The 17,915-nt window shown below is 34.5% G+C and overlaps 1 protein-coding gene across 1 annotated transcript in view; it reads left to right on the plus strand.

Moving 5' to 3' along the window:
• LOC136040022 (voltage-dependent T-type calcium channel subunit alpha-1H-like) overlaps positions 1-17,915 on the plus strand; it is a 351,811-nt gene that overhangs the window by 104,680 nt on the left and 229,216 nt on the right. Inside the window, exons 7-8 of the mRNA XM_065724088.1 lie at positions 12,130-12,508; positions 17,646-17,869. Of these exons, the coding sequence (XP_065580160.1) occupies positions 12,130-12,508; positions 17,646-17,869 (603 nt within the window). The remainder of the gene's footprint in view (positions 1-12,129; positions 12,509-17,645; positions 17,870-17,915) is intronic.

Below are 17,915 nucleotides of genomic sequence, written 5' to 3' on the forward strand. Positions count from 1 at the left end.
TAATCAATCAATAAATACCACAGTATTCACAATTTACCAATTGGTATTTGTATAATGCAAGATACCAATTAATTGGAGCATTCAGTTTTAAAGCGGATACTTTTCTTCTTAAAGATTTCCTAAGAACCTTTCTCTTACTCTGGTGAAACATAAATTTCTGGGTGTTTTGTAAACTAGTTGCGTAAGACGTTCACATGATAAGATATTTAAAAAATTACTTATGGCCTCAATAACGATCCGATAAGGGTATAATTATCGATATAATGGTTCGAAAAGGGCATGTGATTCTTCTTCATTAAGTTACTCAGACATATCTGTCTGGGTTTCCATTTGTCTACTGTTTTCTACTTTTGACAAAAAACTTCAAATGCGTTATGACAAGTTGGCTTTAACGTGTTAGAACTTAAATAGATTCTTGGTGCCCAGGTCGAGTCTCTTAAGATCTAAAGCTGGTCAATATCTTAGTAATTCCAGTACGAAAGAAATACGATGGGATCTAAAATTGGGGATGCCGATTGCTAATTTCTGTGTTTTGGAAAATCAATAAAATAGCTTAGGTAGAATTGTAATGTATCTATACACTAAAGGTACCGAGTGGATCATTAATTACTAAAACCGTTATACTAGAAAACAGAAGTCAAAAATACAGATGGATGAAACTGGGAATAAATCTTCACCGATGTGCGATCTCTATCTCTTCTCCTTCATAAACTGAAAAATATAAAGCTATAAAAAAAGAAACTTTGTCCATCAAGCATCCATGACTGCTTTAACCAAAATTGCACAAATTAAATTACTAAACGTCCCACGGCTTAGAACAAAATCAAGAAACTTGTCAGACCTGAAAAATTATTTAATTGTTCCAGTTTCCAAGGAGCAAATGAAGCTCATTTATACAGGGAAATATTATCACGCCCACTATTTCACTTATTGGATTTCGTAGGATATATGAATGAGCAAGCTGCCATCCCATTTTTTAATCCCAAAGAGCCCCAGCCCCGGTACCGAAGCCCAATTTTAGAGAGAACCTCATACCTGGCGTAGAGCATTGCAGGAAGTATCGTATTCAGTCATGAATGCCGGTAGGGCTATTTTAAGAGGAAGGGAGAGGGAAGTATTACTAGGATCAAGGCTTTCATTGATATGTACTCTAGCATTCAAGCTTGTCCCTAGAACTCTCAGTCATAACATGGGGAGCAGGAACCCCAGGATAAAAGAATCCCTGTTTGAGAAGGGTTCCACAAAGCTGCTGGTTCTTCTCCTTTTCTGTGTAACAACTATTTTGTTGTGGTCCAAAATGTTGCTCAACAAAATACCCCCCTAAAACAATTCTGCGCTGAAATCACACACCCATTAATAACCACAGAAAAGGCTGCTATTTTTGTCAGAAAAATTCGTAAAGGTACGGAAATCCAGGAGTTCTCAAGGAATTAATAGCTATTTAAAGTATGTCAGGTTGTTAAGTTCTGGTTTTCACCGTGGAGGGAAAATGGTTGTCCTAAATCCGCTTTCGTTAATTGTTCTTCTCCTTTTCTTTGTAACAACTATTTTGTTGAGGTCCAAAATGTTGCCTGTCTTCTTGCATTTTAAATGACCTCTATCCCTCTATCAATTAAAATTCTTATGATATTCTTATTATTATTATTATTATTATTATTATTATTATTATTATTATTATTATTATTATTATTATTATTATTATTATTATTATTATTATTATTATTATTGTTATTATTATAATAATTATCGTTATTATTATTATTATTATTATTCTTATTAGTATTATTATTATTATCGTACTAGTACTAGTATTAATATTATTGTTATTCTTATTATTATTAATGCTAAAAAACTTTAAAGTAAAACACTAAGTCGAGGCTCAAGCCACAAAGGCCCATTACCTCCACACTCAATGGAAAAAAAATCGATAGCACGATAGCAGCAGCACCCGCCTGGCTATTATTGCCCCTGTTGGGCGTGGAATTTGAGATAGGGCTGTGCTTTTTCATTTCATTCTCTTTGCAGAAGAACCATCTTTGGTAATGTCAAGGTGCTTACCCTTGTTTTCCCCGGACCTAAACCACTACCTCCTAGTGCCAGAGCGACTTAGGTAGGAAACTCTTGATCCTAAGAGGAGAGAGGGAAGTCACTCCCTAATCGTAAGCTATCAGTGGCACGTGGACTTTGATTCTCTGAGCTGGTACTTACGTACTCGTATTTGGGTGAGGACACAAACTATTTAGCTTTCATTGGCAAAAGGATCTGACTGAGTGTTGAGTTCCTTAGGCTATGTTCTTTTATTAACAAGCCATGAAGAGTCCCATCTGATGTGATCCCTCTGGAGCCCTCCCGAGAGTTAACGGTGTTGAGCCAGGTTTTGATTTGTCCTCCACGACGTTTTCCCCAATTAGGCACTGGTTTGTACCGTATGCTTTGGTTTGTGAAAATTGCAATTAGTTTCGAAAATTATGGCCAAGGACAGGACAAGTGCACTGACAAATGGGAATTGCAGTATCATACTTCTGGTGACATCACTGGCGGATGACCATACTTGGGGTGTCGCTCAGACGTATGACCAGCATGTTCCTCAGACATTTCGGTTCGAAACTATTAGGGCCGTTCGCCTCATCAGCTTTTGAGGGTTACATCTCACAGCCGTAGAGTAAGACAGATCCGACTAGAGCGTCTTAAATACAGATTTTTTTTTCTGGCGGGTTTCCTAATTCTGTCAAAACGGCTTCTGCAGCTCTGCGAAGACAGCAGAAGTCTACGCAATGTGACGTCGAATTTCTTCGCTGCCTACCGTTGATGTCAATGTGTGATCTGGGATACTTAAAATGAATAAAAATTTCAATCTGGCTTTGGTTCAAGGTTGTATAGGTTGAGTTTATGTCTTGAACATTAGACACAGCTTTAGTCTTGTCAATATTAATTTTTTTCCCAATTGAGCAGTTAATTCGGAGACTTTGTGAAGCATTGCGATAGTTTTTTCTAAGAAGGGCAACATCTTCAGCGTAATCCAAGTCAGTGATACTAATATTAATGCTAAAATTCACTCTTTCGAAGTTTTTCGATGCTTGATATTTGAATTGACAATAAATTTGAATACTTCGGTAACTTTTAGAGTCGGTAGTAGCAAGAGAACTCTTATCTTCCAAGTCAGATTGGTCTTCTAGGGATCTCGCGCCATGGTTGGCCCTTCATATATCCAGAAAGTTACCTCCCCAGGTCTGATTTCGACAGCTACTACTGGCTTCAATAAATCCAACACTGGTAGTGTATCCCTCAACATATCTTGCCTCCTGATTGGACACTGGGCAAGACAGCCACTGGCCTGATGGTTATTGAAATTAACGGTACTCTCAGGGGTGCCCGGTAAAGGTTGTCACCATTATTCTCATGATATTTTCATCATAAATCGTACTTTTCTTCCTGTTATCGACTATATCTGTCCAAGAAAAGTTGCTAAAAGTAGATTTTGAACTTTTACGATGGAATAACTTGTCTACCCCCTAAAACAATTCTGCGCTGAAATCACACACCCATTAATAACCGCAGAAAAGGCTGCTATTTTTGTCAGAAAAACTCGTAAAGGTACGGAAATCCCGGAGTTCTCAAGGAATCAATAGCTATTTAAAGTATGTCAGGTTGTTAAGTTCTGGTTTTCACCGTGGAGGGAAAGCGGTTGTCCTAAATCCGTTTTCGTTAATTGTCTTCGTGTCCACAAAAAACGTAAATTTGAGAAAGCCCAGTCTAGTGATCCAAATGGCAGACGAGTTTACTTTAAAAGTGAATTTAGTGCCCAAAATCTCAGCGCAGCTTGACCATATACAGAACAACATGAATCTGTACTATAAAACTTGAGTTTTCCAGAATTTTCCGTATCTGTTTTGGATTTGACCATAAATGCCTTTAGGCTGCAAAAGAAAAAATCGCGCAGAGTTGATCGTTTGTGTGTACTTGTGAAGGGTACTCTCCTTTTGTATGAAATGTTAAAATTATTTTAACCAGATCGTATTCGTGGTCGGAGTTGTGCCCGATGTTTTCTATACAGGGAAACTTACGCCAATCCTGAAAAAAGGAATCCGTCTAATATGTGGTCCTTGTATCACCCAATTAGTGTGTCGCCAGTTTGATACAAGCTTCTGGAAATATTGACATTATCAAATGTCAGACACTGTGGCCTAATGCCAAACTACCAGTTTGGTTTGACGGTACGGCTCAGTTACGCTGATTTTCTTTTCTGATTCTAAGGCAACGGTGACTCACTAGTTATTAGCTCTGTTGCTGCGATCCTGGCTTTTGACTTGTCGGTGCATGAGCAGAGCGCATAAACAAGGGCTCAATTCTAGTACTGTCAGATTTCTATATATTATGTACAATAACCTTAGAGCACATATTAAACTACCCTTAGATCCGGTGGAATCCGCTGTTATACCGGTCCGTAAAGGAGCAAGGCAAAAATCAGTTGTGTCTCCGAGTCTGTACAACAACAGTGATCTGCTGGCGCCATCCCAAGAAGCTGCGTCTTGTATTTCAAAAGTGATTGATGTTGTGTTGATGACACATGCTGACGACCTGCTTAATTTGAATGGGTCTGCCGATTGACTGTCAAAGAATTTGGATGTGTCGAATAGAGAAAACAATAACGTAGGTTTGTTGTTTAATGTGTCAAAATCTGCCGTCCTGTTTTTCAATGCAGAGCATGCGAAGAAGAAATCACTTTGGGCGATTCAGTTGTGAAACCATCTGAGAGTATTACTTACTTTGGTTTACCTGTCGCTCGAAGCCTCCACTCCACAGGAACGCTGGTTGTACACGACATAGAAGTAAAATTTTGGATTGCAAACGGGTCAATTATTGATAGTAGATAGACATCAGTTTTCTCCAAGCTATCTTGCGTTGCTGTATAATGCCATATTGTATATAGTATCTTTTTGAAAACAGATGTCGCCCGCTTAGTCTGCAAAAGTAAGGAATTCTATTTTTTCGACTTGTCAAAATTCCAACTGAGACTTCCAGCAAAGACGAAGAACTCTTATATCATGCGTAATTATTGTGTATCCGATCCAGTATGTGTTAACCGTGTCGCTAAGACTTCTCGGAAAAACGCTAAGGGAGCAGTGAACACGTGGCTAGTTATCCTATGCCAGTAGTTTTGCTAATGTTTATAATGTTTAAATGCGTTTGGTGATGTTCCGTAGTGTAACTTTTCTTTTCTTTTTCTTTTTTATACACCGTTCTAATGCCATATCAGTTTCCGGGCAATGAAATTGCTTAATCACTTACTTAGATAGATAGTGAACCTCTGTTGCTACTTTCTGCTCGTGCGTCGTGTTTATTTGGGGGTTTGCATTATATTTATTATTATTATTATTATTATTATTATTATTATTATTATTATTATTATTATTATTATTATTATTATTATAATTATTATTATTCTTGTTATTATTATTATTATTATAATTATTATTATTATTATTATTATTATCATTTGTCTTTCCTATCTTCTTTTCCTTTTTTCCTTTTGTATTTGATGTTTTGTGGATAAAGGATCCACAAAAAACAGCCACTGCCCCGCTGGCTATATTGTAGTTTTGTAGAATTGTAGTGTTATGTAACGGCTGCTGTAGTTTCCCCAAACAGCCAGCCTCTATTCCCTAATTGTTTTGCTGTTGCTTTAGTGTCGTCTAGTTGCTATTTGTGCCGCTGTAAATATTTCTAATGAGCGAAATATTTAATTCATTCGTATTCGTACCAATAAATGTTATATTGCTTGGTCTCGCGGGAATTGAGCTTTCTTTGAAGCATTTCCTACGTGTACTTTACGTAATTTTCGTTAAAACTTGATAGTCTGATAATTTATTTTCTTCACTTGACTTTGTCAAGCAAAATAAGTTCCCAAAGTTACACATAAATTATTACTTTGCACTCAAACTAAGATCTCTTGGCATGTCACTCTCTCGGAATGTGAAAGGATAATTCGCCTATTTATTTATTATTTTTTCTTTTTAATCCTTTGCTGACATTTCCTAGAGATACCTACTACTAAAGTAAATTTGTTATCAGTAATCTTAAAACAAACACTTTAATACCAAATTTGGTAGGAATAGACCCTACAGTTGAATTAAGCGCTTAATGTCTTTTGATTTAAACAGTAATATCATGGTCTTAATGACAGCCTGTTTAATCAGGAATATTTAATTATTTAAACAGTTCCCTAAGTGTTTCTTGAATGATCAAGAGTCGCAAGAGTAGAGAATGATTTTGCATAACAGTGGTGTCAATTGTGGAGGGGAAAAAGAGGGTCTCTGCCCCTACACTTTTGGTATCCTTGCAATAATTTTAAAAATCCTTTTTGCATATGTTCATTGAAAAATGGTTGTTTTAGTATTTTCAGTGAAAAACTTTAAAAAAAGGGCATATTTGCCCCCTAGATATTGGAAAATATATTTCGCCCATCTCCCTGAATATTTGTGAGTTTACACCATTGAGTTTAGAATTGAGGTCAAGGGTGACCTCTGGGCCAATTTGTTTGCTCTAATTATGCAGACTGACAATACTTTTATAGACATGATTTAAACAATGTGTAACATGTCCAATTTTTTACTAGAATGTTTATATGATGTTTTGTTTTTTTAGTTTGAGGCCCTTTCTCCTAGGATTGTACATATCTCTTGACACCCGGAGGCAAACTTCTTGTTATTTTTAAGTGAACAATGGTTTTCTTAAAATTTTCATCTGATACCATAACTGGCCTGGACGGCGCTTACGACAACATATGACACCAGGCTTCTTAAGAATCTGGCTGATCCATTAGAAACGGCTGAACATATATATATATATATATATATATATATATATATATATATATATATATATATATATATATATATATATATATATATATATATATATATATATATATATATATACATATATATACACATATATATATTGAAAATTTTCACAATTCTAAATTTTATAACAGAGAAAAAGTCCTTTAAACTTAAAGAAAAAAATGTAGAAAATTCAATGTTTTTAGCTGAATAGTCTGGCTTCAAGTTTGTATATTGTAAGCAATAGTAGGTATGTAAGCTAGTAGGTATTGTACTATATTACTGAAATGTGGGTCTTCCTAGTTAGTGCTAATATTCCTTGCATCCTATAGAAGAATCTGTAAATGTTTCAAATGAGAAAGGCCACACCAAAGAAACTCCTCTACTTTCTATTTGATATTGGGAAAAAAATATAAGACGCGCATCTTCGATCGAGATCAGTCAGAACATCATTCTTTAAACTCAAAATATTGAAACATTATTTTCCTGAAACGACAAAGTCTAATAAGATGTTTATCTATAAACTATGTTCATAAAAAAATTGATTTAAAGACGGGTAATCTGTTTTTAGATGTTATTAGTTTAAAATAGTTGATTTCGGGCCTGTTTAGCAATTTGAAGGCATACGTTCAGGTATTGTGAGCTTTGTTTGCCTAATAGCCTATGTACATAAAGAATTAAAAACATAAATATAAAATCTCTGAACTTGAGACTTTAAGCTGTGGATCATTTTTACATGTAGTTCAAACCTTGGAACATGTACTGATTAAGGTTAATGGCCTATTATTACACATTTTCATTCTGACACATCATCCTGATGTGAAATATGCTTTAGTAACAAAATAATTTGTTGTACTTAGTAACTATTTAATGTAACGATAACGATGCATTCAATGTCGATACTCAAGTTTTTTTTTTTAATCCGACAATAGCCTCTCACTTGAATCTTCAGGATTCAAATCTTACAACGACTGTTGTTATCGTTTCCTTTATCCTTTCTGTAAAGTTTCTTTCTTATAAAAGAACTACTAAATGAGAAAAGCCAATATGAGGAAAGAAAGTGACAGACATAGAGAGGTGCATAAGTTGAGAATATTTATGTTATTATATGTTAACGAAACTTTAAAATCATAATGCAGAAAGTAATCCTTTAGTATGATATAACTAATTCTACATAAAATTCAAATACATTCCTTTGAACAGAAACAGTAAAACAGAACAAACCTAGCAGCGACTGAATAAAGTTAGATGTAAGGAAGTAACATATTGTAGTTTTGTCAGCTCACATGGTATGTCGTTAAATTGTTCCCGTTAATATGTTTATTTATGTTTTTACTTTATACTTTTCCCTGGCTTACTGATATAGTAGCAAATGCACTATAAAGGTATTTAATTGCTAAAACCTTTGTTTCTAATACAAACTTTAGTTGTTTTGGTCCATAACTAGATTTAAACATGTGATATTTGGTACCTTAATCATCATTATATTAGTTTTTTAAGCACAAATTCCGTTTATAATTACAATGATCCACTCGATTTATTATCTAGTTTGAGAAAAAACTTTGACCCTGGTAAAGCTTTATTTTGCTGATATTAAAAGTATAATATAATTCCAATTTTTCCGATAAAGGCATTTTTTTTCTGTTAAAAAAATATTTTTAAGTTATTTTATGACTGATGAAAATGGAATGCAAGCAGGATGTTGTATCCTGGAGGTATCCTGGATGTTGTATTTACGAATCACAAGATTTAAAAAAAACCTCATAATTTTCGAAATTTTGAAATTTAGCTTTCCATAAAATCATAGTTTGGGATTAATAGTTTGATTCCAATCAATAGTTTGGGACCTTCATAAGTGCATAAAATCTAATCATAATATTAATGTGGTGATGACACTCAAATTTAATTTGCTGCTAACATATACTTGTCTAACAAATAAGTGATTTATGAACAGAAACTAAAAAGCTTACATTGGTTTTCATGACTAATTTAGGAACTTGGAAAAAATCTTCAGTTAAGTGCTTATTTAATCCAAATTCAACTAAATAGCATACATTCTGAACCAGAAAATAAACTGTCGTTTTTTCCTAGACCTTTTTTCTTAGATAAAAAGAATAACATAGCTAATATATAGTTCATCATAGTTTATCATAATTCAAAGCAACAGCTCACCACAACAGCACAAAGCTGTGTCAGTGTCTTGACTATAGTTACGTTCGGGGTTAGTACTCCATCTTGTGAGAGGGAGGTCTGAATATTTGTTCATTTTGTTCCTTTGTTCATAAAATATCTCCAGCCCAGGATTCGACATATAAAACCAAGAAAGGAAATAACAAATGAAAAGAAAAAAATCAAATAGGTAAAAAAACGAGGATTTTGTCAGTCAGTAGCAAAATATGAAGACAAAAATCAAGCAAATATTTCGACAATGACCTCTGCCAAGTCGTCTTCATTTATTATTTCTTTTCTTGGTTTCATAAGTCATGTATAGCTAGTATGGTCTCAGAACGTATTTAAGTCCAGGATTTATCAATTGCGGTACCACATAGCTAAGCTGGAAATAAAATTCTTTTTTGGAAAAAATAGAAGCTAGAGTATTCAGGAATAAAACTTCTCAAAAGTCAAAATTAAGAAAAAAATATAGGCTATGATGAAAACTTTTACTATTAAACCTATATATTATCTTCGCCAGAAAGCGCAACTCTCCTTTTTTTTCGAACGCAGAAAAAAGTTTTCCGCTTGTAAAATCAACGGTATATGTTATTAAACGGCTTTGTTTAGAATTCCAATCGTTAACTAACTGAAAGGTGATTATTAGAACATTATCATGATGTCATTAATTAAGACAGGAACAAGGGCTTATGCTAAAAAGTTTATCATGACAAATTGTACGTTAGCTTTTCTTTCTGGAAAATGTATTTTTAAGTATCGTTTCTGAGAAAGAGGTCATATTCAGTAAGATGAATCTAAGTGGTTATGTACGAAAATTTTCTTGCTCATGATAAACTTTTTTCAATTTAATATAGATAGAAATGGAAAAAAACTAAAATTATGAAAACTAAATATAAAAAGTAAAAAGGGAACTTATAAATGAACAAGAATTGATCAGACAATAAATGTGATAAGAAAATTGCCCTTGTTAAAATATATAAAATATTTTTGCAGTTATCAGTTTTTTTCCTATTTACACAATTTAATGTTTTTTGTGTCTTTTCAAAGATATTTGCTCACTAAAGCAAGTCCAATCTCTAGCAATGATTTCTACTAAGCTTCAATTTTTTGGTTTTCTTTTTTCACGTTTTCAATTGTTGTTTAATCCCTTGTTAAAATATATACAAATATATTTGCAATTGCCATTTTTTGTTCTTTACGCAATTTAATGTCTTTTCAGACTAAAGTCTGTTCAAAGATATTGGATTATTGAAGCTAGTCCAATTTCTCACAACAATACGTACTAAGCTTCAAACTTTTGGTTTTACTTTTTAAGGGTTTTGAATTGTTATAACTCCTTGTTAAAAGAGAAAATAATCACTGGTTATGATTGCAAATTTTTGCTTTTTGGGCCTTCTTACTCAAATTATGTAACTGGTTGCATTCAAAAAGGTTTTCTTTTTTAAGGTTTTTGAATTGTTGTAATCCCTTGTCAAAATATACGCAAATGCTTTTGGAATTACTTGTGTTTTTGCTCTTTCAGCAATTTAATACAAACCGTACAAACCATACATACATAATACAGGCCATTTTCCAATTTTGGAAGCGGGGGCTTTAGTACATGCAACGATAGGTTTGAAGGGAATACCTTGTTTATGTATTTTTGGCAAACCGTAGAATTTTGGACAGAAACTATCACAGGGGAATGGGGTGATCTTACCATTCTGTTTTAGCTGCTTAAATTCATTTTTAATATTATGAGCAAACTTATCAGTAGGATCAAGAGTTATTGTTTTATATGTAGTTCTGTCAATTAAATGTGAAAGGATTTTGTTGTTACAGTTTGTCATATCCACGACAACGAGTAAATTGATTTTGTCTGCTTATGTTATTATAATAGACGGGTCTTCGCAGAGGTTAGATAATATTTTTGTGTCGTACAAATGTCTCGGTGTGAAGTGGTAGGAGACTTAACCTTTTTTTGGCTGTTATAAAGGGTATTTATGAGACAAGACCTAACTTCATCAGGGTTAGAAATAGATGGGTAGTGTTTATCCAAAACGGAACCTAGAGAGGAAATGCCACAGGAACTTGTATCGGTAGAAAAGAGAATTCTGGACCATTTTCCAGTGTTTCAATTTTCTGGGGTTCCGACGTTCTAGGAGAGAGGTTAACAATAGCTCTATTGAAAAATGAGCAATAAAGAAACCCCATTGTTTATCATTTTTTAATTTTATTCAGCTAAACTTGTTTATTTTACTAATACTTCTTTTTATCAACCTTAAAAATAATGTTCCCGTAATAGGCAAAAAACGTATTTATTTCTCTCTTGTAAAATTTTTAAATATTATGTTTCATATTTGGTTTGGTCGCGACTGTGTAGTATGATAGCTGCAACATGTTTTATTTTGTAAAACTTTCCAAGGTGTACTAGGAGCATCAAAAAGGGAATAAAAACCTTTTGTGTTCTTACTGAGAAAAAATCTTCCATTGCTAGCCTACTAGTTTTGATTCTTCTGGATTTTTCTCTAGGATGCAGCTCCAAGGATTAGAAAGTTTTTTCAAGAATTGAATTTCGATCTTTCCCCAAAAAACTTTACTTAAGATCCTTTTGAGTGACAAATTGTGTTAAAAAGAAATAAGTTTGGATTTATATCACGCTGCATCCTGTCTAAGCTTGTTTTCGCTGTTGCGTCTAAAGGTTGGATCCGACGTTTTATAGTCTTGAGACGATTACTAAAAACTGTTTCCTAAGCTCTTTTCTCATTCGCTGAGTAATGTAGATCAGGAAATAATTAAGAAGGATCAGGGGTATAATCAAATATACATTGACCAACTTACCTACCCGGTGAGAACAGCTTAATAAACGGTTTAAGGCACATATTTCGGAAGTTTTGAAAGTCAGATTTAACTTTCGGCGTCACAGCAACATTATTTAAAAACAGATTAAATTTGACAAAGATAATCAAAGAAAAGGGATGTTCATTCCAGCTTTAGTCAATAATTGAATGGAAATTGTAGACACTGTAAAGTAGAATATTCTATTTTGTTTTGATGGATTCTAAGTAAAAACGACTTGTGAGTTTTTTATTTCTTTAATATCTTTTTATTTCTTTAACTTTTGTATTTCTTGCAGCCCTTTATCTAACTATTATAAGTCCCATGAACTTGAAAAAGACTACATTTGTTCTTTACCGAAAGATTATGGCATGCATTCTTGTGCTAACCTTCCAAATGCAAGATTCAAAGGGAAAATCTGCACATTACCAGCATCTGTCAACAGCACAAATTTCCCACAGCCAGATGGTAGCTGTGTTGACTGGAATCAGTATTTTACTATATGTAAACCAGGGGATAAAAATCCGTTTCAAGATGCTATATCGTTTGACCATATTGGACTGGCCTGGGTTACCATTTTCTTAGTGATAAGTCTTGAAGGCTGGACTGATATAATGTACTATATTCAGGATGCTCATTCTTTCTGGGTCTGGATTTATTTTGTATTGCTAATTGTGGTAAGTAATTCTTCCTTCAACTTAACTTATCTGAAATACTTACCTTATCTTGCAGTTTTTAAGTTTTTAATTAAAAAAATGCTTTATTAAATAGCAAATCAAGTGAGCAAATTAAAAAACAGATTAACCTGAATATAGATGGCAAAACAAATACCAAAGCAAGAATGTAAAGTTCTTTTCAATTATTTCTGAGCCTTGACAACTTGGAAAAATACATACTATTTATATTTGCTAAACCTTCTACTTAAAAAAAATTGGACTGATTTAATTAGCAGTTATTTTTTTCTTCATAAAACACTGCTCCTAAGCCGTCCCAAAATGCGAGAGCCTTAGCTGTTGTTGCATCAAACCTCGCTTGAGACTGACGGGTTCAAAGATATTTTTTAAGACTCTCGTTCCTTTCACCAGTAAAATTGCTTTTTATAATATCCAGCTTTCTCTGTTTGATCGAAGAAACCGTCATCAAGTCTTGTTGTCTGAACCAATCAAATTATTTCTCTCTTTTCTCTCAACTATGAAACACTGGAATGATATTTCGATTACTTGTTTAGCTTGAATACCTGGGGCCGTTTTAATCCACAAAGAGAATAAAGAAAAATAGATTCTATCAGGACGCAGTATAATTTTCTAGTTCATGGGATCGATACGACTTTTAGAATTGACACATTTTCGTTAAAAAAAAATTAATAATGATACTTATTGACACAAACAGGAGGGACTAGGGGAGGGGGGAAGGCAGCCAAAAATATTCAAATTTGTATTTATTGTTATTATTTTTTGTCTTTGCAGATTCACCAATATACATTCATATTTACAGAATAAAACAAAAAGGGAAGAAGTAGAACAATGAAAAACTACTGTTAAAAAGATTGGGTTTGATCCTGGGGACTATTGATTAATTAATCGTCATAATCTTATTGTGAGGGATTTTCGCCATTATTAGATGTAATCTTTTCTAAAAGGCTAGAGTGTTAATTGTGTCTTACTGCAAATTATAGATAGCTTCAATTAAGATTGTATTCGTACGTGTAATCTTTATTCGTGTGAAAAAATTAAGTAAAACAAGTCATTTCCAAGATGTTGTCAAAATGCCGTTTAGATAGACTTCTCTTGTATGTCAAAATCCCCTTAAAACTTAAACTTCATCCCTTGAGACAGTCCTTAGATAACTCAGATACGCTATCTTGATAATCTGGGCTCACGCAGTGTCTTTCTGCCCTCATCGTTACTTCAACAGAGCTAGATTCTAGTCCTGTAGGGGCTTATAGCACCCAAGTTTCAAACCGAGTGGAGGCAGAAATCTTTAGACCCTTCCCCCATCCTCAATCCAAGATCTTCCTTCCACTTGCGACCCTCTGAAAGTTTTAGCTTGATCCCCAAAACTGTTCCCAGGATATTACAGATGTGCTGTTCTGATAACGTGACAACATATATATTCTGATGATTTTTCTTGAATATCTGTCCACATATTTTGAGTTGCATAGGGGCTCATAGTCCAATAACATTTAGGTAGACCGTAACGTTTGCAGAACGGGTTTCAAGCTAGTGGGTATAAGTTTCAAGCCAATCAGAAAAAAAATATTATTGGCCCTTTCTTGGGCCCCATTATCAGGAGGCCCGTGTCCCAAACAATTTTTATTGCATATTAGAATACTCTTGTTCCAAGGCCTTACGACTTTTTATGTGTCACATGGTGCCGGACAAAATTTTTGTTGGCCCATTTCTGGGCTTTTAACATGGTCTTTCCAATAAAGCGTGTGTTCCTAGTGACCAAAGGAGCGATCCCTGGAAGTTTCGAGTCAGCCAGTCACCCAAGATAAAATACGCCCCCCCCTCTTTTTTCACTATAAATCTATCTGTACACAATTGGAAATTGGAATAATTTACGACCCTTTGCCCAGAAGCTCTGGGGTCATGAATTTCTCATAGGCATATCTATAATAACTTTTGACTATTTTGAACAAAACGGTTATCTCAAGATCCTGACCCAATTTTATGGGCCTACGGAGAGGTGCGGGTTGAAAAAGGGGCATCAAAGGAGCCTGGATTCATCCTTAACCCTATAGACTCTTGCAAAAGGAAATAAAACTTTTCTTATCTTGTTAAATGAGTCCTTCCCAAGTTTTCATGGCCATCGCTTCCATACAAAGTAGTTGGAAACAAAACAATACCTAGAAGGCACATGGCTCTTTGCTTAAGCAACATTATAGCGTTACCTCTGAAACTCTTTTCAGGCACTTGAAAGCACCATGTGTCTTCACTTTTACATCCTCGCTGTAACCACCATTTTTACGAATTATGCTGCCGGCACAAATACCTATTTGTATCCATTCATATCAGGTACGGACTCCCGGAAACTTAAATTTTTTTTTTTTTTTGCATGCTTACCGATGGGTTATGAGATACGGATTCCCTAATTCAATGCCCTTGCCCGGGAGTGCAATTCGTGGTTGGAAGCAAATCACCCAACACTTCCCGTGTTCCCCCCTCCAAATTTCTCAAGTACCCATTTAGAGCTGTGCTGACTCTGGCTGAGCCTACAGGGTCACACCATTTACCTCGTTCCAAACAAAATAGCCAGCGATACTAGGAATCAAACCCATAATCTCAGGATTCCACCTAACTTTTCTAAGTATCCACCAAGATTGGCTAATATAGGACTGTTGGAAGCCTTTAAAGTACACGGGCTGATGACAAAAATTTTTATCTTACTTCCCCCGCTGATCTTTGACTGCATCCACATGTGAAAAAGCTAAGGTTTGAGATTTAATCTCTTACTTGACACTTAGCTTGGTTCTGATCAGCTATCCTCTTCTGTTAAACTCGGCTATTAAAAGGGTTTAGGGACAAAAATGTTACTGCCCCTTCTATTAAGATCACAGCAAGCCCAAACCTTTAACAGTCGCAAATATGACATCAGGTCTCGCTCCCCTCTAAGTTTTGTTTACAACTTACACCTTTTTGAATGATATCTTAAGGATCAGAGATAAGGTGCACACTTCACCTTTCTCCCATTAATAAAATTTACCCTGGCTTCAAAAAAACGGAATAGCAAAATAAAATTTTCTTCTCACCAATTTAGCAGAGATCCGAAAAAAAATGTTCCGGTTATGAGCGTGGTAACATACATTCAGGCACACATTTTTCCCACCTTTACAGAGTTTACACTGGGTCTAGAGCCTAAAAGGAGTAACTAGACATTAGCCTTTATTCCCCGTATTGTTTTCTTACGATTCGACAAGCTTTTCTACCAAATGTTCTGATCACATGAATTAAGCTCCTATCCTCGTTAGTTTAGACTAGGTATGAACTCCCAAACACCAGAGCTATGACACTTATTCTTACTTCCTACCTGAGATGTGACAATCTGTTCGGGTAGATATTGTGACGACTCGAACATAATTGCTTCTCTGGACACACAGACACGATTGACTACAGATTTATAAAGGGCACAGCTATGGAGTTTAACCTTAATTCAAACCTTGTTTGATTGAGGTCCAATCCCTGCCTCGGCAATGTTTCCTGACAGCAAAAATTAGGGCCCGTCTTTTACTTTTTCACGAGGTTTGCTGAGGTCCAAGAATCTTGTCTTCTAAATATTCAAATAAAAAAAAAATACACGCATAGACTATATCCCCTCACACATGTCTGATTGGACACTAACTCCAAAGAGGGACAACTAGAACATTTATTTTTACTCCGAACAATATTGAATCATAAAAGACTAGTCATTCTGGTGAATCCTGTAATGGAAACGACTCAGGAACCTCATCCGCCTACATTTGTCCAATTTACTTCCCACTTACTCCTAGACCAATATGATACAGCTTTGAGCTTTCTCTTAATTCTCAGAATGTCTATATGAGACTTAACAGTCCTTTTTGCTAAAAGTACTAACGGCAAGAAATTAAGGATTATTTAAAACACTGGTACAACCAGAAAACCAGATTCTGCTTCTGATCAAGTTCGGCTATGTCCGACAACCGTCTCTGGTAGATTTCAAAATGGCAAGATTCTGGAAAATCTCCCTGCCTTTCTCCTAGCTATGAGTTAAATCCTAGCTATACTTCTTTTGATGTTCTTTGGGACCTGACCTTTCAGTGCCTGTAAAATTTGGCAAAATTCGATCAATATCAAAAATCTCATACAGAAAATTTATTGCCTAATTTTGATATCCAGAATAGCGTTTCTAGAATAATAGCTTTGAAATCTAGAATAAATATAGAATTTTTGATATGAAGCTTCAAAGTGATAATTCAATTGCTCATATACAGAATAGCTTTTCTAGACTAATAGCTTTGAAATCTAGAATAAATATAGAATTTTTGATATGAAGCTTCAAAGTGATAATTCAATTGCTCACATCCAGAATAGCTTTTCTAGAATAATCGCTTTGAAATCTAGAATAAATACAGAATTTTTGATATGAAGCTTCAAAGTGATAATTCAATTGCTCATATCCAGAATAGCTTTTCTAGAATAATAGCTTTGAAATCTAGAATAAATATAGAATTTTTGATATGAAGCTTCAAAGTGATAATTCAATTGCTCACATCCAGAATAGCTTTTCTAGAATAATAGCTTTGAAATCTAGAATAAATATAGAATTTTTGATATGAAGCTTCAAAGTGATAATTCAATTGCTCATATCCAGAATAGCTTTTCTAGAATAATAGCTTTGAAATCTAGAATAAATATAGAATTTTTGATATGAAGCTTAAAAGTGATAATTCAATTGCTCTACTCGGGTCTGAAATTGCGGGGTCTCTAAGAAGTTTATTTTTAAAGTGAATATTGCTTCGTTTGGATTCTCGTTTGCACTATTTGATCAGCCAGAAAAAATGATGTCCATTTCTTATAGAAGATTACTTGAAATTTTGCAAACTTCATAGAAGCTATTTTTATCTATTTCACTGTCTCATACCACAAAAGTTTGGAATTTCCTTACTCATCTGTGGTCTGTGGCTTGGCCTTACCGAGCCACAGAGCACTAGTTATTTAAAAAAAAATGAAGAAGATAATAGCGTGGCCTTTGAAACACAATTAAAGGTCAGATATTTCTGCATCGAGATTCTCGTCTAACTGTGTTCTTTATCTTAATAATTATGTTTATTTTTAATTTAGAATTTAATTTCAGATCGGCTCATTCTTCATGATTAATCTATGTCTTGTCGTAATCGCAACTCAATTTTCTGAAACAAAAAAGCGGGAAATGGAGCGCATGCGTTTAGAACGGGCTAGATTTCATTCAACCAGCACATTAGCCAGTACATCTGGATCTGAAACTACATCCTGCTATGCGCAGCTCATCAAAATAATCATTAGTATGGGCAGAAGAACTAAGAGGAAAATACTCGCAAGGTACATTTTTCTTTCCACCTGAATTTCCAAAAAAAAATGCGGTTCA

Source organism: Artemia franciscana, chromosome 20 (assembly GCF_032884065.1).
Source record: "Artemia franciscana chromosome 20, ASM3288406v1, whole genome shotgun sequence".
NCBI classification, from domain to species: domain Eukaryota; kingdom Metazoa; phylum Arthropoda; class Branchiopoda; order Anostraca; family Artemiidae; genus Artemia; species Artemia franciscana.